At 39.3% G+C, this 22683-nt stretch overlaps 2 protein-coding genes across 2 annotated transcripts; both read right to left on the bottom strand.

Annotated features, from left to right (window-relative positions):
- Nucleotides 1-1212: 1212 nt before the first annotated feature.
- Nucleotides 1213-5177, bottom strand: LOC147641268 (pentatricopeptide repeat-containing protein At5g27110-like). Its single transcript, XM_086819869.1, has 2 exons — nt 4900-5177; nt 1213-4606 (listed from the first exon to the last, which is right to left on the bottom strand). The coding sequence occupies exon 2, from the start codon at nt 4286-4288 to the stop codon at nt 1247-1249; it is 3042 nt and encodes a 1013-aa protein (XP_086675995.1). The 5' UTR covers nt 4289-4606; nt 4900-5177; the 3' UTR covers nt 1213-1246.
- A 14533-nt stretch (nt 5178-19710) lies between these two features.
- Nucleotides 19711-22073, bottom strand: LOC147641267 (caltractin-like). The gene is made up of 7 exons (XM_086810077.1): nt 22030-22073; nt 21681-21807; nt 21380-21416; nt 21223-21250; nt 20844-20996; nt 20395-20497; nt 19711-19910 (listed from the first exon to the last, which is right to left on the bottom strand). The coding sequence occupies exons 1-7, from the start codon at nt 22030-22032 to the stop codon at nt 19849-19851; spliced, it is 513 nt and encodes a 170-aa protein (XP_086666203.1). The 5' UTR covers nt 22033-22073; the 3' UTR covers nt 19711-19848.
- Between the last annotated feature and the right edge of the window lie 610 nt (nt 22074-22683).

Raw genomic sequence — 22683 nt, 5'->3', positions numbered from 1 at the left:
AAGCTGATTTCTTCTCTCAAAATTAGTAAATTTAGTGGTAAGAACTTCTTCAAGTTCTCTTTATCTACTCTACATTTGCGTGCGTGACCATTAAGGTCTTCTATGACTTGGCCTGGCACACACATGCTTGTGTATGGATGCCACTAGAGCATAGTTGCTTGTGGCAAGACACTGGGGATTGAGGAGTGAAGTTCTTCACACTAAAGTAGTGGAATCAATCCCAACTTCAACAAAACATGTTTGCGAAATGTTTCATTGCATGGATGTCATTGGAAATTGGGCATGTGATGCCCATGAAGATTGTATCTTGAGGATCCTTGATAATATAATCATATTATAATAGGGGGTCAGCCCTTTCCGGCCGTATTGTAGTGTCATTTCATCTTGCGTCAAGATTGTGCTCAACACTGTTTGGGGAAATGACGTTGGTATCAGAGCCTAGGATCTTCCACCTTTCTATGCGAAAGACAATCCTATCTTACATACAAAGGCAAGCCCGTGGAGAACAGGTTGTCAAAGATGTACACCATGGAACCCATGTAAACGATGAACACTATGCTGAAAATGTATCTCATGCATTCCTGGTGATTATACACATGAGGGACACGCATCCTGTAGTCAAGGGAAAGATTGTGGTGACTGTAAATGAGGGGCAGCTGTCCCGTGGTGAAGAGAAGGTGCAAGACACAAAGCCCATCCCAATCATCGAGCCAACAAGACGAGCCATCAAGAGAGGCCCAATAAACTCTATCATGAGCTTTCTTGAAGTTGAAAAGAAACACTGCAAGGTAATGTCCCTGTGTAGCCTCTCAACAAGTGAAGATGTTATCCATGACGTTATCAATGACAGTCCTATAAACCTGTCCCAATGCCATAAATAATGTCGGGAAGGTGAGAACGTAGAAAGTAGAATGTAGAAAGACTGTCGGGAAGGTGAGAACGTAGAAAGACTGATGGCTTTTGCTAAGATTTTGTAGGTAGTACCTAGAAAAATGATGACTTTCGCCAGGATAGTGTAAGTAGTGCCTAAGAGGGTGATGGGGCACCACCCCAAATCTCCTAGAAATCACTAGGGATCAAGTGGGTGATGCCCTCGGGGAGGACTCCAGCATAGTACCTATATACATGATCTCATTGAAGGACGACACCCCCACCTTTATCTTTTTGGAGAACAAAAACTTCAGAGTACAACTTTATACGGACATAAAAGCATTTGAGGATAATGCACCCAAGATTCTGAATATATTCAAACAAGATGCTCAAAGCATATAAAACCTAATCCTCCTTCCTGGTAAGTTTTGCACGCACTTAGTAATGTTGTCCACATATCTTTAGATGGAGAAGATGGAATGCTAACAAGATATTTAGCTGCCTCATCCAATTTCCCTGATCGTGCAAGAAGGTCCACCATGCAAGTGAGGTGATCTACTGTCGGTACAATACCATGCTCATCTCTCATCACCTCAAATATCTCTTGGCCCTTGACTATCATGCTAGCACGACTGCATGCAGTTAGTATACATGTAAAGGTGATGGCATCTGGCTTCAGACCCTGAGCACACATGTTCTCAAAAAATTCCACAGCCATGTCACCTTCAAGGTTCATGCCATAACCTTTTATGATTGAATTCCACGATACGTTATTTCGAACTGGCAGCTTGTTAAAAACATCATGTGCCTCCACAAGCAAGCCACACTTGACATACATATCAACCAAAGTGCTACCAACATAAGGATCTAGTTCAAATCCCTTGCGTACGATCTCTATGTGCAGTTCCCAGACCTTCTTTACAGCTCCCAATTTGCTGCCACATGCCTTCAAGATGCAAAGAAACGTGATAGCATTGGGAGAGATGCCCTGCAGTTGCATCTGTTCATAACAGTTTAAAGCCTCCTGCCCCAATCCCTGTTCCGTTAATCCTGTGATAAGTGCATTCCACGACACAACATTCTGAGCTGGCAAATCCTCAAAGACTTTCTTTGCCTCTGCAAGAGAGCCACATTTCACATACATGTAAACCAATGTGCTGCCAACAAAAGGATCTCTTTCAAAACCCTTCTGCGTTATGGCTACATGCACATCTCGACCCCTGTCTAAGGCTCCCAAGACACTACAAGCTCTTAGTACACCAGCAAAAGTGACAGTATCTTGATATACACCCTTCAATTTCATTTTTTCAGAACAGTAAAATGCTTCTTGGTTAAGTCCATGTTCTGCATATCCTGCAATTAGTGCATTCCATGATACAACAGATTGGACCAGTGGCAGCCTGTCAACACATTCTTGTGCCTCTACAAGCAAGCCAAATTTGGCATACATGTCAACCAAAGCACTGCTAACAAAAGGGTCTCCATCAAACCCCTTTTCTACGATTGCCATGTATATTTCTCGGCCCTTGCCCACATCATTGATGCTACAACAAGCTTTTAGAACGCAAATATATGTGACAAAAGTTGGAGATACCCCTTGCAATTGCATCTGTTTAAACCCTATCCATGCTTCCTCGCCGGGTCCATGTTCAGCATATCCTGCGATGAGTGCATTCCACAACACAATGTTTTGAGCTGGCATCTTGTCAAACACATCCTGTGCCTCTCCCAGTGAGCCACACTTGGCATACATGTCCACCAACATGCTGCCAACAAGATGATCTTTCTCAAATCCTTTTTGAATAATCTCCCTGTGCATCTCTTGTCCCTTAGCAACCATTGCCAGGTAGCCATAAGCCTTCAGAATACATGCAAAGGTGACCGCATCCTGCGTGATGCCCTCCATTTGCATCCACTCAAAACAGTTCACTGCTTCATGGCAAGGTCCGTGTTCAACATAACCTGAAATGAGCGTATTCCAAGCCACAACACAGCGGTTTGGCAGGCTATCAAAGACCTTCTGTGCCTCTGAAAGTGCACCACATTTGCCATACATGTCAACCAAAGTGTTGCCAGTGGTAAGATCTCTTTCAAGCCCCTTTTGTATAATCTGTGTGTGTATGTTTTGGCCCTTGGCCACAGTTCCTGTGTTGCCACAAGCTTTCAAGATGCAAACGTATGTAAGAGCAGTAGGAGAGACCCCTTCATGTTGCATCTGTTCGAAGCATTTCAATGCTGCTTGACTGGGCCCATGTTCCACATATCCTGTAATAAGCACATTCCACGACACAACATTTCGAAACGGCAGCTTCTGAAAGACCTCCCATGCTTCAGAAAGTGAGGCACATTTGGCATACATATCAACCAAAGTGCTGCCAACAAAAAGATCAGTCTCTAATCCTTTTTGTATGATCTCTGTGTGTGTTTCATGACCCCTCTCCATGGCTTCCATGTTGCCACAAGCTTTCAAGACGCACATAAGTGTGACAGCATCTTGAATGACACCTTCCTGCTGCATCTGGTCAACACACCTTAGCACTTCCTGACCACATCCATATTCAGCATACCCTGAAATAAGTGCATTCCATGACACAGCATTTCGAACTGGCAGTTTGTCAAGGACATTGCGTGCATCAATAAGAGATCCACATTTGACATGCATGTCAATCAAACTGCTCCTGACAAAAAGATCTTTCTCAAACCCCCTTTGCACAATCTCCTTATACAGTTCTTGGCCTTTGCTGATGGCTCCTAAGCTGCCACAAGATTTCAAGATGCAAGCAAATGTGACAGCATTTGGAGGAATGTCCTCAAATTGCATCCGTTGAAAACATTCAAGTGCATTGTGACTCTCTCCATGTTCAGCGCATCCCACGATAAGTGCATTCCATGAAACAACATCTCGTATTACAAGCCTGTCGAATACTTTCCGGGCTTCCCACAATGAGCCCCATTTTGCATACGTGTCAACCAAAGTGCCACCAATGAAAAGATCTTGCTCAAGCCCCTTTTGCACAGCCTCGACATGAATTTCTTGGCCTTTTTGAACATTTTTCAGACAAGCACATGCTTTCAAGAGAGCCACAAGGGTATGACAGTTGGGCTGCACTCTATCCGCCTGCATTTTTGGGTACAAGTTAAGTGCATTCTGTGATTGCCCACACTGAGTGTATCCTAGCATCAAGTACGTCCATGAATGCACATTCCGGTGAATGAGCCTGTTAAAGACCTCTTGGGCATCGAATACGCTTCCACATTCCACGAACATGGGCACAATGTGATTTCCAACATCTCGATGCGTTTCCAGCCCATTGTTGCGAATGTGTTCATGCACCTGCCTAGCATAAGAGAGATCCTTCTTCTTCATGCATGTTTGCAAGACCCGGATGATTTGGCTAACCGAACAGAGTTCATCCATTATGTCCAATTGTGAGATAGAGAGGGGTAAGTGTCCTTTGCTAGCCGCCCTCTTGCACTAGCTGAGCTTGAAATACATCTTCTTCCAAGGCAAAGCTGGATCCTTATGTGAAGTACCATGCCGACACACAATCTTCGGAGATTGTAGGTACTTCCTCTTGCTTGAACGCCCACCGAAGGTGAGTCCTCTATCATTACCATCGTGCCTCCGCCTTGTACCAAAGAAGTAACTACCCCCCAAACCTGTATTGTACCAACTGTATATCCACAGCAGGTCCATATTGAGTTTAGGGTTTGAGTTTGAGGATTTACGGTTTTCCTGTCAAAATTGAAGAGGGGCAGCGTAAATAATCAAGATCACAACAAACCAAAATAGTAAAAATGAGCCCATTTGGTGTTTTAATATTCTTAAGGGAGTATTTACAGAATGTTTACTGCAAATTTTGCACCGAAGTTCTTATTATCAATTGAGAAAAGTTTCTTTATTTACTTTTCCCGAATTTTAAAAAAAAAACCGTCAAATTTGTTGAAAAGTTCAATCATGTCCGAGAACATGGAGAGTTTGGCGCATTAATTAATATTCAACGAGTACAGATCTGCTTATGCACTAACCTTGCTCATCCTTCCACAGCCCGGACGGGATGGATTGGCGAAGCGATCCTGCCAAGACTGTTCCATACGGAGCCGTGAAGCACGAGGGCAAGCCAGCACCCCCCCCTAACGATACCCCTTCGACAAGGAATCAAAAATATGAGAGGCTGTGTGGAAGGCGCCCATACTCTGTGGAAAAGGGTGGAGGACAAGCTTATCCCATGGTCTAATTAACTAGGTCCTGTCAGATAACCTAGCCATTGTGATTCGCCATCGTGCCAGCAGATAGGAATACTGTTGTCAGTTTTGGGGGGTGCATGCATATTAATTAATGCCCGTGACGTGGCATGAATCAATAAAACCATACATTACACAAAGCAAAGGCACACCATAATCCAGTGATGTGGAATACTTTGCTCTCTTCTAGTAGTCTCCAAAATTTTAAAAAAAATAAAACCATACATTACACAAAACAAAGGCACACCATAATCCTTCAATTAAAAAAATCACGGGAAAATTTTCAATATGACTAACTCGTGCTTCCAGTGTTAACTCACATTTCTAGTGGTAGGAGAAAGAGGGACGAAATCTTCTCCATTCATAGTTGCTTCTTTAAACTTTGCAATTCTTTCACACACAGACATATAGTTGTTCGTCACTGTCATGATCACTCCCATGGTTTTCTTCTGCTTCAATATTGTTTGCATTGAAATACCTTCTTGCAGGCATGTCCATGTAAAAGATACTTTCAATTTGCATTGCATCAAGTGCGGAATTTTCATCACTTTCCAAATTGATGCAACTCGTTTTCTATCCATACCATTGCCTGTTTTTAGGTATAATCCATGATGCGGCATGATAATATTTACCCATGCATATCATTCAAAGTAGAGTATTTTCTAGTGTGGTGCCATACTTGTTGGGTATGTAATTCTCCATAAACACATATATGCATGTTCGACCAGATTCACTGGTGGACAGGCACACCTTATTCTTCATATCTCCTTGACCATACATGGCATATAGTTGGCGGCCACGAGTTATTTCTTCAAACGAAACATCGTGCAAAAAATCAGAAATGGCTCTTACGTAGATCCTTCATATGAGTAAACAAGCATACCCTCAAAAGTGTGCATAGGGATTTAACGGAAGCCTCTACACATCACCAAGCCTCCTTCAGGTTTGAAGTAGTCTCATTGCATGTACCGTTTTACAACTTGCCAATACTTATGAGGGATGGTGCCATGAGACTTACCACTATTTTGAAGTGAAGGTGGTTTAGCGTTCCTCTTTTCTCTAATGCAAACATGCCTTTAAGACATTTCGTACGGACAAACTCCTCAAGAGGCTCCCAGTGCAATACATCTATGTCACCGTTTCCAATCCCACCACCATTGTCTCATAGAGGCTTTAAAAAGCCTACTCTTCTTCGCATTAGGAACTTCGAGCAGTTGCTAACAGAAGGATCCGACACAGCCTTCTTTCCTTCCATATTATATAAGTCATTTTTTATAATAAGCAAGACATAATATTCCCTTGCAAAATAGTTTCCTTGGGAGCTTTCCTTCTTCCCTCTTCTTGCTTGCTTATATGCCATTGAATTTTGCTTGCTTGATGGATGCATACTAGATAGGTTTGATTGTAGGTTTTCTTTTTACAAATTCTTCCCCTACCTTTTGTGAGTGAGAACCATCTCTTCGTGCCTCCACCTAGGCATTGAGAATTATCCCTTCACCCCTTTGGTAAAGAAGCATTCCGATGTGAAAATGGAGTGAGGATGTGGATGGCTTAAAGGGAAGGTCCAACAAATTAAATTGGAGCTCCTTGAAGGGAAGGTCCAACAAATTAAATTGGAGCTACTTAGGGCACACTTATACTCATTGAGGAATTTTAATTAAAAAACTGCAAAGGTGGCTATTGACCCATACTGTTTGCAAGAGCCTATAATAAAAAATGCTCCATTGTTGTTTAACACAAAACAATCCTCTGGCAAAGGAGCATTCCAATGTGACAATGGAGTGAGAATGTGAATGGCTTGAAGGGAAAGTCCAACAAAATAAATTGGAGCTGCTTAGGGCACACTTATACTCATTAAGGAATTCTAATTAAAACATTGCAAAGGTGGCTATTGACCCAGACTATTTTGCGAGAGCCTATAATAAAAAACAATATGCAATTAGTTCTCTAGTAGAGCTCCATTCTTGTTTAACACAAAACAATCGTCTGCTGGGGTGGCAAGGAGCATTCCAATGTGACAATGGGCGAATGGCTTGAAGGGAAGGTCCAACAAAATAAATTGGAGCTACTTAGGGCACACTTATACTCATTGAAGAATTTAAATTAAAAAACTGCAAAGGTGGCTATCGACCCAAATTGTTGTGAGAACCTATAATCAAAAACAACATCACAACAAGCACATTCCTGACGGATGAGGGACCTTCAAGCAGCATTAGTATCTTGGAAGATGGATGATTTAGAGGAGGATTTCATTGTAGAGTAGATTTCATTGGCTCTGGTTCATGGCAAACAAGATAAGGTGAAGGTACACCAGGCAGCATATCAGTTACATCATGTAGAGGAAACCTTTTTGGTGCCATCGTTACAAGCACACGACGAAGGAGAGCAACACCATCATTATAAATAATGGCAGTTAAGATGCTCGAAAAAAGAAATAGTACACAGAAAGATATTGTGCCTACTGTAGGCACATGGTCAACATGATGTAGAACGTTTGACGCCACTTACAAAGCACAAAAATGGGATGGTGATCCCTACAGAATCAGATGGCCATCCCTGGGAAAGCATCCACATACAGCCCTTAAGAATTGGACAGCCCCTACGGATTCGTGTAGAAGCTTCGACCTGACCTAGACACCAAGAAAACTTATGGTGATCCCTATAGAATCATATGGCCATCCTTGGAAAAGCGGCCACATACAGCCCTTGAGAATCGAACACCCATGCGACTTTGTGTAGAAGCAAATAGGATGGTGATCCCTATAGAATCAGATATGGCCATCCTTGGCAAAGCGGCCACATACAGCCCTTAAGAATTGAACAGCCATGTGACATTGCATAGAAGCAAACAGGATGGCGATCCCTATAGAATCAAATGGCCATCCCTGGGAAAGCGACCATAACCAGCTCTTGAGAATCGGATGGCCCATGCGGTATCACGTAGAAGCTTCAACCCGACTTGGATGTCAAAGCAAACGGTCACTGGAGAATCGCATAGCCATCAGAGGGAAAACCGAATGGCAGTCACTGTAGAGTCACATGGCCATCACACAAAAATTCGGCACATGCAAAGCACGAAAACTGAAACCATGTAGGAGGACACCCTCTATGCCTGAAGGTGATAGAGGGGGGTGATAGTGTGCGCCTTTCTTTCCGAAGCATGCCCATCACAAGGAAAACGGAATGGCACTCCTACAGAATTGCATAGCCACCGCAGGGAAATCAGGCACATGCAAAGCACCAAAACTAAAACCGTGCCAGCAGGTTATCATCTATGCCATCGTAGGGAAATCTGGCCAACATAGGGAAATCATGCACATGCAAAGCACCAAAACTAAAACCATGTAGTAGGTTATCCTCTATGCGTCAAGGTGTCAAAGAGATATGATAAAGTGTGTGTCTTTTGAGAGAAGAAAGAGACAACACGTGCATCACATGCACTTTCTTTGCAAACAAGGTTCAGAGTGAATGAATACTAAAAATAGAACTTTGAATCTTCCATTTAAACTTAAGATTCCTTGAGTTGAAAAACCTAAGGTTTACATGTGGCACCTACGGTTTACGTTTACGTAATCAATTCAAAAAATATTTGGGTGCCTTATCACTTGGCCATTGCATCATGTTCAAAGCATGAGAAAGTATGGGCGAATAAATTATTGTGATTAATGCAAAGTTAATGTTCACAGTCCATTTAACTAGGTCATGAGAGAAAGCCCTATCTTCTTCTTCTTCTTCTAGGTTGCTAGGTGACAGCTTTGCTCTGCTGCCGCTGACTGCTGGCTTGGCCACATGGCAGCCTCCCAAGAGCTCTCAGAGAGAGTGCACGGCAATAGAGGCCATACTAGTAGGTGCCAATGTGCAAGAAGTGAGTGCAATCCTGCTAACCAGGTTGCTCAACTGACTTGGGTGACGGGAGACGACGTGATCACCATTAGGAAGGGAGGTATGTTCTACTACAGAAAACAGAGAGAAGTTCAATTTGCAACAATGGCTTTTGATGATGGCGCCAACTCATAAGAATTAGATGAGGACTTCAAGAAACTCTCGTAAGATGCATAGGTAAACTCTTGTAAGATGCATAGGTAAGATGCTCTCGAGTTTATGATTTATTCATAAAAATAGCCCACATGTCAAAAATAGTTGCACAATTATGCATGGACTTGCCCTTTACAAAAATAAGAGTTGCTTTAACCAAAAGCTAATATAAATTCTTCTTATCTAAACCACTAAAGGAAAAATACATAAAGAACCCCAAAGGCTAATTCGTGTGCAACAAATTAATAAGTACATGCCCAAGTATAACAAAAGTGGGCAGCCAACAATGATACAAATCTTGTAGTAGATACTACGACCAAATACCAAAAATGAGAAAAACCTTCCTGATAATTACTCATGCCATATCACTGCTATCACGTCCTAGCCATTTCGGCTTGCAAGCACAAAGCCCGTCAATCTCACCAACCTACATAGCTTGTCCATTCAAACACATTACACATTAGCACAACACATGCTAAAGTTTCACGATAACACATGTCCTACACATGGAATATTCTAGCCATCCCTAATTTTATGTCCTACACATGGAATATTCGGAATCAACCAAGTGCCATGCTACGAACATAGTGGTAATTAGGCATCCCCAATTAATCCACAAAAGGACGGACAGACAAACCATGACACAAACTTAGTCCGCAATCTCAGTGTAATAGATACACCACTCAATCAATTCACTACAGGCATACCACAAGCTCGCCATTATGAACAAGGTCGTGGAGGTGCGCTAGGTGTAACTTTTCAATGTTACTTCAAGACAGTAGGTCATTGTTGGGAAGACGAACTCTATAAAACACAAACGAAGGGGTCCACTTCAGCTAAGCCTTCAGTAATTAATTTAGTGCAAATTTAGTCAATTTTGGAGGAAGTGGAGAGCCCCCACAAGCTGTCATGGCAGACACATGGGCACAATGCCCCCAATAGCTGATATGGAAAATCAAAATCTCAACCAAGGACAAACGATAAACCCCATAATTGGGAGGAGCAATGGCATGTCCGAAAAAACCAAGTCACCAAGTTACTACAGGAAGCACAAGGCGAGATCCAATCACAGTGGTAGCAGTTTTTCTAGAGGCCACTCAATTAAGACAAGGTGTAGAGAAGAGCCAGAGAGTGTTGGAAGCGCTAGAATAAAGCAAAAAAGGTGCAGAGAAGAGCCAAAAAGTACCAGAAGCACCACAACTACGCAGGAATGGTGTAGAACAAGTCCAAAAATAGCTGGAAGTATCATTACCAAGTCATAAAGTTGGTAAAATAGCAGTAATAACCCACAAGTAGAATACAAAGGGTTGTAGCATTGTGGGAATCAGAGAGGAAAGAAAAACCCCACTCAGAGAGCAGGAAAACCAGGAGTGGTGTGTGCATGAGAAAGGGGTAGGAATATTACCTCGAACTGAGCAAGTGAAGTGCAGATAGCTAATGAATTAACACAATATGATTTATGGAAAGATTTGCAGAAGATGAAGCTTAATATCACATTGGATCAATTCATGTGCTTAGTGCCTAATTACAAGATGCAGTAACTTTTAAAAAAGATCATTCATATGGAATCGTTTGGTAGAAATTCAATCCAACAATATTTAGATAAATACAATTAAATGTGGCTCAGTAGAACCAGTTCTGGACTATGATGAAGCAATTTCGAAAGTTACAGTGACATTTAAAGGATGGACAGTACCTAGTGTTCTCATTGATGGAGTATCCAAGGTTAATGTGTTATTAGAAGAAATGGCCCACAGCTTAGGCATCACAAACATCCAATCGGCACTCTTTGTTGTCAAAATGGGTGGATCAGCGGGCGAGCGGAGAGTTATGCCTATGGGCATTGTTCAAAATCAAGAAATTAGTGTGGCTGACTATAAATTTTGGGCATCCTTTGTGATACTCCAGATGAAGGAGAACTATGAAGCATACCTAATGTTGCTTAGCTGACCATGCATGGAAAGATCCAACACAATTGGGAGGCAAATTGGCTGACCATTCGAAAAGGAAAGAAAAATGTCTGGGTGCCCTTTTCTCTAAAGGAAAAGTTGAGCCGCCGGACTGACCACTCTGTGCAAAAGGACTCAACTAGCTGGGAGTGGAAGATGACGAGGAAGAGAAAATTTTGAAGGAAGATCCAAACTTAGTTTCACAATATGAGCCGAAAGTTAGGGCAGTGCAAGAACTACTGTCAAGAAACAAAGATGTGTTTTCTTGGAGTTATACAAATATGAAGGGCATTGATCCCAACTTTTTTATCATCATAAAATTAATCTCAAGGAAGATGCAATTCCCATCCGGTAACAGTAGAGGTACCAAATGAATCCAAATTATGCTCGGCAAGTAAAAGAAGAAATTGACAAATTGCTCAAAGTAGGTTTCATTTTTCCAATTAACAAAGTTAATTGGGTGTCTCCAATTGTCATTGGTCCGAAGAATAATGGCAAGTTGAGGGTATGTGTAGATTATAGAAAGTCGAATGCGGCCACAGTTTCACAAATCCTTTTCCACTACCATTTACAGACTCTATTTTGCTAGATGCAATTGGTGATCATGAGATATATTCATTCTTGTATGGATACAGCAGATACAATCAGGTAAGGAAAAGATGGCATTTGTCATGGAGTGGGGGGTGTTCACCTCCAATGTAATGACTTTTGGGTTGAAGAATGCATCGACCACATTCCAAAGGATGGTTCTGGAAATCTTTTATGAGTACCTCACAACATTCACGAGGGTCTTCATGGATGACTTCGGTGTCTTCAGGGGGTGTTCGCAGCATCTCCAACACTTGACATTGTGTCTACAGAGGTGCCATGAAACTAGACTGAGCCTTAATCCAGCAATATGTGCTTTTGTAGTAAAAAGTGGAGTTTTGCTTGGCCACATTATTTCAGAAGATGGGTTAGCAATGGATCCCCGAAAGGTGATCGTTATCGTTTGATTGCAAGCTCCGCGCAATACTAAAGAACTAAGTAGGTTCCTGGGATAGATTAAATGGCATACAAGGTTTCTTAGATATCTGGCACGTGGCATACCCACTATACCTGCTTACAAAGAAAATGCTCAGTATATCTGGAATGAGAAGTGTGAACAAGCATTCCGGCACTTAAAGATGATGTTATCCACAACACCAATTGTGAAACCTCTAGATTGGGAGAGGCTATTTCATGTTTTTATAGATGCATCAGATGTTGCATAGGTAGTGCCTTAATGCAACAAACCAAGGCAGGATGGTTTCATCTAATTTACTATGCTAGCTGGACGTTGTCTGTAGTAGCTAAGAAGAATTGCTCCATGACAGAGAGAAGCTCTAGGCATGGTTTATTTTGTCAATAAGTTTAGGCATTATCTTTTGGGTAAATCAATTTATTTTTCATGTTGATCACCATGCACTAATTTATTTGGTTTACAAGCCTAATCTTACAAGTAAATTGGCAAGATGGATGCTATTCTACAGGAGTTTGAGTTCACCATCAAACATAGACCCAAAAATGAGCATGTAGTTGTTGCTGATTTTGTGTCTCAGATAGAATCCAGGGAACAGACAGATGGTGTTCTAGATCAATTTCTGGATACAGATCTATTTATTCTGGATATTCCATCAAATACATGGTATGATAAGATGTTGTTTCTCGTAATGAATGGATCGTTTCCATAAGGTATGAGTAGAGATCACAGAAAGAGGCTGACACTTCAAAGTAGAGCATTTAAAGTTGTGGGAGGATAGCTGTACAAGATGGGAGTGGATCAAATCTTGAGACAGTGCATTCCATATTACGAGAGAAGATAGTAATAATCACAAAAGCCCATCAAGGCATAAGTGGAGGGCACTTCCTTGGAGAAATCATAGGCTGAAAAATATTTCAAGCCAAATTATAATGGCTGACAGTGCTGAAGATATGTGGCAAATCACCAAAGCTTGCCGATTACTACCAAGATTAGGGTAACCATATGTAGGATGCTGCACAACCTAGTGTTACCTTTTGAACCATTTCAAAAGTGGAGATTGGATTCTGTGGGTCCATTCCAACCACCAGCTTAGAGAACTGGCAACAAATATATATTGGTTGGCCACTGATTATCGTACCAAATGGGTGGAAGCTAAGGCTCTCAAAGACAACACAGCTGTGTTCGTAGCAAAATTTTTATATGAAATGATAATGACCACGTTCGGTTGTCCAGTGGAACTGGTTTAGTGATCAGGGTGGACACTTCCTGAATCAAGTTATCCAAAATCTTACTGAATATCATATGATCATTCACAAAAAGTCTACAGTGTATTATCCATAAGCCAATGATAAGGCAGAATCCCACTAATCAAGTATTACAACAATGAATACTGAAGAAGATTATGAATTAGAATAGAATAGATTAGGAACATAAGCTATATTTGGCACTATGAGCATTTTAAACAGCATATAAGGTAGCAATTGGAAGCACTCCCTTCTCTTTGGTATATGGTCTGGAAGAAGCAATGGTGCCAATGGAATTCATAATCCCAAGTTTCTGGGTGGTAGTGACTCATAGATTATCTTCAAAGGAATCAGTCATGCATCAACTAGAGCTGTTGGCGTTGGGCGAGAAAAGGCTCCAAAGAGTAGCTAGAATGCTGAAGTCATCTAGAAATGACGAAAGCATTTTGTTGAAGAAATACTAAATTCAAAAATTTTGATGCATGTGACCCGGTATTATTGTTTAATTCCAAAATAGGTCTACATTCGGGTAAGCTCAAGTTAAGATGGACAGGTCCGTATCGGATATTTGCAAAGCTTGGCACTAGCATGTTTGAATTAGCAAGACAACCAAAAATGTGTAAGTGAGCCACAGAGGGCTTCCTACCATTCCAAGCTTCAAAAGGTGTAATTGTATGCAAAGCCCTTTTAGGACACCTATTCAAAACATATGTTGCACACATGAATACTTCTAGCCAAAAACCATGAGGCAACTCCTAACTTTTGACCATATAACGTGCCATCTCCATGAGAGACTTATTTTTGCATTCAGCTACACATTTTTGTTGAGGCGTATAGGGCACAGTACATTGGTGTTTTATCCCATGATCAGCCATGTATGCATCAAAGTCCTTAGACATATATTCCCTTCCTCTTGTAGGGTACCAATATTACCTTCCTCGATCAATATGGAGGGTACCAATATTACATGCATAAACATTTTCAACCATAGCAACAAAGTGCTATGGTTGAAACTCTTTAGACATATATTCCCCCCTCGATCAATACACAAGGTACCAATCTTACATGTAGAAACATTTTCAACCAAAGCAACAAAGTGCTTAAAGCACATAAAAACCTCTGATTTCTATTTTAATGAATATACCCAAGTATGTCTAGAATAATCATCAATGAATGTGACAAAATAGAGGTAGCCCCCGATAGTTGGTGTCCTCATACGACTACATACATCACTGTGTATAAGCTACAATTTTTGGATAGCTCTAACTCAACCATCTTTGGGAAATGATGCCCGCTGCATTTTTCCAAGAATACAACCCTCACAAACATGTTTTATAGGGGCTTTAAGATGTGGCAACTCAGACACCATGTCATGCTTATGCAAACATAGCAAACTGCCAAAGTTCAAGTGACCAAAGCGTGCATGCCATAGCTTAGCATCACCCATTGCCTTTGTGGCAAAAATTGTACATACAACATGTTTTTGTCTTTCAAAATATTCATCTAGCTTGGATCTAGCCTGTAAAGGCCATAAGATAGTACCAAAAGAAACGATTGTATTTTCATAATTGGAATCGTGAACAATACATCTGTCATCCACAAACTGAATCATTAAGCCATCCTTAATAATGGCAGAGATCCAAAACAAGTTCTTCTTAATCCTTGGTACATATAATATATCTAAGAATGTGATTGGTCCACCATTTGTAGCTTGAAAACAACTTTACCAAGTTCTTTTACATGATATGAGGAGTTGTTTGCACATGTAAGAGTGTTTTCCTATGGAGAAGATTCAAGCGATGAGAACAAATAGCAAGATAAGAAACAATATGCTTACTAGCACCACTGTCAAAATACCAGACATGTACATCTGTAACATCCATGCATGCATCCTTATGTGAAGGGTCAAAATTGCATTGCACACAATGAATACCCAATCATCATGTGCATATTTTGCAGATTCGTCGTTTTTTGCATTAGATGTTGACGCATCAACTACTACAGCCATAAGAGAGTCTCTATTTTTCTCCTTCTCCAGCCATTTTCTGCACTCATTAATGTAGTGACCAAGTTTCCTGCAATAGTTGCATTTGCCCTTTTTCTTTGGCTTGTCGCCTTCCTTGTTTATAGGCTTGCTTGATGACTTTAATTTCGGCTTGTAACTACCTTGAGGAAAGGATTTACCTTTGTCTCTTTGTTAACTGGCAGGTAGAAGCTGGATCTCCTATATGCATGACAGATCTGTTTTGTGTGGAATTCGTTTCTCTTACAAGAGCATAGAAACCAACTCCTCAAACTTTAAGGCATTTGGATTGCCTTTCATGACTCTAATGGTTGGTAGAAGCAAAACTTTAATACGAGTCCAACAACGCATTCAAGATAGTAGGCACCAATGAATTGTCAAGATATATACTTCATCAACACTGGCCAACTTCTCCTTAAAATCCTTGATTTTTGTAAGAAAATTGTCCATGGAGTCTCCCTCATTCAAACGCTCTGACTCTAATTACTTGCATAGATAAGCAACACGTGCTTCATTATGTACCTAGTACAATGACACAAGATTGAGAAAAGAACTTAGGGAATCATATGAACTTACTATGCCATAAAGGATAGCATGTATAATAGGGAGAGAATAGTTACCTATGTATTCTGGAGCATAAACTTAATGATGTGATCCATTCTAGGAGAGTAATGATTTATGATGGTAATTAGAATGATTAGATATACATGATCCTCATCATATGTATGTATAAAAAGGTATGAAGAATTATAATGTGTGCAATCATTAGCTAGACCTTAGGGAATGATATTAGGGTTATGCATCTTGTTATCTTAGGTTAAATTACATAAGGTTATCTTGTTATCTTAGGGTTATGCATCTTGTTATCTTAGGTCAAATTATGTAAGGGTTGATTCATGCTACATTTGCTCATGATAATTTTTGGTACCATATTAGGTTAAATTACGTAAGGGTTGATCCCTTTACATTTTCTCATGATAATTTTTGGCACCATATGACATGGGGATATAAAGCAAGGCATTCCTAAGATATGACTAAAAATGCATTCGATAAAAGAAATGATTTCATATTTTATGGATAGTGTAAATGGATGCATGAACTTAGGATAACAAGACTAATTAACTTTAGAATAATTAGTATATTTTCTAAGGAGCTTTTTAAGGGCTATACTTAGAACCTATAGAGGTCTATGTTAATGATATTCCCTTGTGAATTAGGCTAGTTTTCTCTAAGAGAAACATCAAACCTATGTTAATAAATTCTTCTAGAAGTAGACTAGGCCATAAGGCCCCAATTAGAGGGCTTGAATACTAAGATTCTTTGTAAAAAGCCTAGGAGAAAAGGAGTTAATTGTATCAACTTCTAACTATAGGAACTAGAGAGATAAGCTTCATTGAAAGGGTAGAGTCACTAATGCTAAGATTGGGCATTCAAAGAGAGGAAGAAGAAGACTATTTTATGTTCTATTACTAATCCATGGATTGTTCTGGAATGTTTCATGAGATATAAGCCTAAAGAAAATAGAAAGAATATATGGAACAGAGTCCCTTGTTATGTGATTGAGAAATTATGAAGATATTCTTAGAAGAGGAATAATCCTAGAAAAGAGTAAGATAAACCTTAAATAATCCTCTTTTGAGAGTTAAAAAAGTTCCTAAGAGTATTATAATTGAAGAATCAGCTAGGTGCTTTATCCCACACCACCATAAACCTGTGACCTATATTACTGGCACCATAAACCTGTGACCTATATTACTAGCACTTTACCTACATAAGTCCAACACTAAGGAAAGTGGATGATGAATATGAAAATTTGGCTACCCATGCACCAACAATTATGATAATTTGGCTACCTACAAGTCCATGACTTACCACATGGCAATACCATGTGGCACCTAGCCTGCCCATGGGCCCATCTTCTATTAATCATGGTGAGGTGTATACGGAAAAAAAATTACTATGTATGCAAGAAAACATTAGAAGGGATTATGCATCCAATATAGGGCATGGCACTTTTATTTGGCAAAGGACCCTAAAGATACTACCACCATCTAGTGGAAAGAGTTATTGATTTGATAATTAGGAAGGTTAGAAAGGAAGGCATTGTATTCCAAATTAGATCCATGAAGAAAGAGGTTCTTGGCTACGTGTATATGTGTGTGTGTGTGTCTGTGATCCTATCAAATATCACTACCAACAATCAATTAAGTGAATGATACAAGGACTAGCCTCAAAATCAAAATCAATCAATGTTATTGCTTTAGTCAAATTTATCATAAAAACCAATACAAATAATTGTTTAGTAAAACAAAATTCTAAGCTCTCAACGTCATAAAATCAGTCAACAAGAAAGACCACCGACTACCAAATCCATGGCTATTTCCATGAAACTTTTCAAGGACATAGTGAGAGCCTAATGACATGCAATGTTGATGTCGAGTATTGAGACTATAATAACCGCCACTTGCCATGCAATCCATAAAGCCAAGAGAGAAGAGCTCGTCAACACCCCAACCTTTTTATCATTTTTAGTGTCACATCTTTATAGACTAAATGACAAAGATGGTTTACAAGATGGTGTCATATCTTTATAGACCAAATGGCAAAGATACTTTATAAGATGGTGTCATGTCTTTATAGACCAAATGGCAAAGATACTTTATAAGATGGTGTCACATCTTTATAGTCTAAACTAAGTGTGTGATGGACAAGTTCTTCTAGTGAAAGACACCCACCATGGTACTTCATACACAAATTAAATGTGGAATGGACAAGTTCTCCTTAATTATGAAAGACATCCTCCATGGTACTTCATACACAAACTTAGCATTAACAAACACTATATTAATGTGTGTGTCTTAAGTCAAGGTACCTACCATGGTACCTCATACACAAACTAAGCATAAATATAGACACCAAAGATTATGGTAACATGTACCATTATAAGAACAAATCCATAATTTGCATGTGATTAAAGAGAGGCAACTCAAACCATGAGTAAAGAAACATTGGTGATCAAAATGAAGCTAGAAACCATGCACTAAGCCATATTCATATTTGCAGCACAAAACTATGAACAATTTTTGAGAATAAGAAGCTCATAATCATGTTTATGGGATTGCGCTAAGCTGAATTAATCATTAGGACCTCAATGGAAGGCTTCTTGGGCCCTTTTATTTGGCAGTTTAAGGAGTCAAACCTTTTCTCTTAAGAAGAAACGTTTTCTAATTAGAAGCTTCAAAACGGCTACTTTATTCGAATTTGAATTTTGGAGGGAAAATAGAATTTAAAATCTAGCGGACAAAACCATATCATGTAAGATATCTATGGAAAGCTCTTGATGCGTAGATCATGGATCTATAATCTCCGCTCAAATCGGAGCTTGTATGTAGAAGTTATGGAGGTCCGAAAATTGTAAAATTGCCTCCCCCCCCCTTTTTGGGGGGAAAAGTGCACCCTTTGACCACTCTTACACCTCTCTTACAAACCCAACATTTCAGTCCACATGGCAACCCCCCATTTGGCTATTCCTTAATCACCTTGATTAGGCTTGGGCAAATTAAAGGGCCCAAGAAGACCCCACTCACTTCCTAATGTGAGGCAAAAATGAGAATGATCAAAGCAACAAGCCCTGTCTGTGATCCGATCAACCACATCAACCTAACTACTACTAATGAGGTTTGGAGCATATACTGCATGAGGAGCTACTTGAATATTGGCATGGGTTATGGCACACAGTGTAGAGGGTTATGTGTGTGTGTGTATGAGAGAGAGAGCATGCCTTTATCGTGCATGGAATACAGAAACCATCATCTTATGTGTGTGTGTGTGTGTGTGTGTGTGTGTGAGAGAGAGAGAGAGAGAGAGAGAGTGTGTGTGTGTGTGTGTGTGTGTGCGCGCCCCTTTATCGTGCATGGACTATAGAAACCATCGTCTTTTGTGTGTGTGTGTGAGCGTGTGTGTGTGTAAGTGTGTAAGTGTGTGTGTGTGTGTGTGTGTGTGTGTGAGAGAGAGAGAGAGAGAGAGAGAGAGTGTGTGTGTGTGTGTGTGTACGCGTCTATCATGCATGGACTACAAAAACTATCATCTTCTGTGTGTGTGAGAGCATGTGTGTGTGTGTGTGTTTAAGTGAGAGAGAGAGAGAGAGTGTGTGTGTGTGTGTGTGTGTGTGTGCACGCGCCTTTATTGTGCATGGACTACAGAAACCATCATCTTATGTGTGTGTGTGTGTGTAAGTGTGTGTGTATAAGTGAGACAGAGAGAAAGTGTGTGTGTGTGTGTGTGTGTGTGTGCATGCCTTTATCGTGTATGGAATACAAAAACCATCATCTTATTGACATGTACTGCTTATTGACATGTAATGAAACAAAAAAGCATGGTTATTTGCCTTTACTAGAGCTGTAATCCAAGATATTATACATGTCAACTTGTAAGTGCTACATTGCACTTCTGGCTCTAGGGTAATCACAACTTCCTTCTCTAGAATAAGCTTGTCTTTTTCATGATTCTGTAGAATTCTTCCTCATTAATCTCTCCATCACCTGCTCACAATATACTCCACAACATGCAAACCCTTATCAACAATAACAGAGTTGGTAATTTCAAATTACATAGTTGTTTGAGAGTTGCCTTGATGTGAAAATGAGAAGTTGGACACCATCAAATGACAGCTCGTGTGAATGCTTTTAGTTTTGCAAATGTTAACTCAAGGTCTTATATTATTATTTTTGAAAAAAATGGCTACTTATAGTCAATATATACATGTAAAGATGCATCTTAATTCATAGACATATACAGATGGCTACATTATATAGTTATGGATAATTACACGGATGCAAGATTATGTAATCTAGAAGCTATGGATAGTTACACGGATGCAAGATTATGTAATCTAGAAGTGATTATGATTATGATTATGATTTATGGCAATGTTCTTGATTTATGTAATCTAGAAGTGAGTATGATGTGTAAAAACTAGTTAATACATTCTAAACTTAAATAATTAGAGATCCCACAAATGTTTACCGTCTCGATCTGCTTCATCAATCATCTCTTGCAACTCTTCATCTGTCATGTTTTCACCCAATTCCTTGGCAACCCGCTTCAAGTTTTTGAAGGAAATCTTACCCTAAGGCATGTAAATGTAGGTTATTTGTAATACATCATATTTACTCTCTCTCTCTCTCTCTTAATTCTAACTTCAACATTACATGTTGAATGAAGTTAGTTTTTATGAAGGGCATAGCATTGTAATCCTAACTACTATAAATGTACCAATCCCTAATCTTGAAATTAGATACTTAAATACCATACTGATTACCCTCTAAACACTATTATTTAATGCCAAAAACCATTGATGATATACTGACAGTGTATGATAAGTAGAATCTCCTAGCTATTGAACTGATATTTATTCATACAGATCATCTAAAGCAATATCTTCTAACTTATAAGAGATCAGAAAATCAATTTACTGTTTCGTCATCATCAAAAAGCCTAAAGGCTTTCATGATTTCTTCTTTGGAATCTCGCTCTCCCATTTTAGTTGTCATCATCTGCAGAAACTCCTCAAAATCGATATTCCCACTGCCATCTTTGTCAATGTCGGCTATCATCTTCTTAATTTCCTGGGAAAAAAAAAAGAGATTTAAGAAAAATGCGTTGATACTATCACTTATTTTACACTAATTACTGTGGAGATTAGTAGCTAAGTACTGTGGAGATTAGTAGCGACCAATTTCTATTTTAAAAAAAACAAGGAAATCGTGTTGATATTATCATCCACTTTACACTAACTATAATTATTGATATAAGCAGAGCATGGAAAGTTAAATATTTAAGTTAATTAGTTACCTCCTTCTTTGGCTCAAATCCCAAGGCTCTGTATCATCATCAAAGATCGAAACGATCGATCGACCACACTCAGTGGTTAGAAAAATATCGATAACAGGATACAATTAAGCAAGAATTTTAAGTATAATAGTGAAAATTAATGATTTAGTTAGACTACCTCATGGCAACTTTCAGCTCTTTAGCGTCAATAGTGCCTGTAAATTGATTTTTTTTTTTGGGGTTACAAGTCAGCCTTTATAATTGCTAAGCAGCGATTATATGTTTAAGCCGGAATGGTTATAGTAACAGAAATCTCGTTGAGTTGGTCATAATTTCCAGAATTAATCTCTTGCTGAGTTGGTCATAATTCATTAATTAAATCTTGATAGGTTAGTTCTGGAGATCCGACGCAGTATTACACTGTCGAATTAAGAGATTAACTTAACTGCGATGATGAACTCCACGATTAAGTTAATCACCTGAACCATCCGTATCAAACAAATCAAATGCCTCTCTGATTTCTTGCTTTTGTTCCTCGGTGAGGCCTTGAGTGCGGCCTTTGTTTTTGTCTCGCCTTGCCGCCCCAACACCCTTACGAAAGCTTGACTGTACATGAAATGAGAGATGTTTAATCCGTTCAATCAGAGCGCATTAACAAACACTAGAGTTCGTGAATTATCTAATTTTTAAGATTGATTGTTGAAGTGGAGCTGCTGATGGGTGCTGTAAGAGGTGAATGAGGAGCAGGAATGCGGAAGCGAGCCTGATGTGCAGGTGATTAAGGAGTGGATTAAGAAAGGGTTAGGAAGGTTTAATTATAAGGCGTACCATGGCTACGAAAGCAGGTAATTGGGTGATGCAGAGATGGGTGCAGGGTTCGGCGTCGCGACTGTTATAATGAGAGAGAGAGAGAGAGAGAGAGTCGAGGCCAAGAAGTGTTCTCAACTACCTCATCAGCTACCCAACGGCTTTTTTCCAAAAAACAAAAAACAAAAAACAAAATAATTTACACCACTACATCATTTTGATCATTAAATAATTATTCTATTTAATTATCCTTATCCTTATCTTATCTGTCATTAATTACATAGAATTAAATGAATATTACTGAATATATCACTACTTTTTTATTAAATTTTTAATTGATTATCTTTAACATACTTACTATTTTTATCTCCTTTTTAATTAATAAAATAAATAATAAGAAAATACTTTCAAATATTCAATATTTATATAGCTCAATATTTATTTACTTTATTTTTATCTCCTTTTTAATTAAGAAAATGCTCAATATTTATATAGTTCATATTATATATAATAAAATATATCTATATAGTCTTAAACAATTAGAAGATGATATCCATTATTGGATCTTATTTATGTGCATATACCATTTTAAATCATTAACTTTAACCTTTCTTACATGAAATAGAAATATTAAATATCTTTTAGTTTCATCTACATAAAACAATAGCAATATAA

The sequence above is a fragment of the Cibotium barometz genome, chromosome 2 (genome assembly GCF_041138505.1).
Source record: "Cibotium barometz isolate CiBa-2024 chromosome 2, ASM4113850v1, whole genome shotgun sequence".
NCBI classification, from domain to species: Eukaryota; Viridiplantae; Streptophyta; class Polypodiopsida; order Cyatheales; family Cibotiaceae; genus Cibotium; species Cibotium barometz.
The sequence above is the reverse complement of the archived record's forward strand: the minus strand, read 5'-3'. Positions and strand labels throughout refer to the sequence as shown.

Coding starts and splice junctions, on each gene's coding strand:
- LOC147641268 (XM_086819869.1), bottom strand. CDS start 4,288: ATGGATGAACTCTGTTCGGTTAGCCAAATCATCCGGGTCTTGCAAACA.
- LOC147641267 (XM_086810077.1), bottom strand. Junction 20,498..20,843: donor TTTTTGATGATGACGAAACA/GTAAATTGATTT, acceptor TACATGCCTTAG/GGTAAGATTTCCTTCAAAAA. Junction 19,911..20,394: donor TGATGAAGCAGATCGAGACG/GTAAACATTTGT, acceptor TATTGTGAGCAG/GTGATGGAGAGATTAATGAG.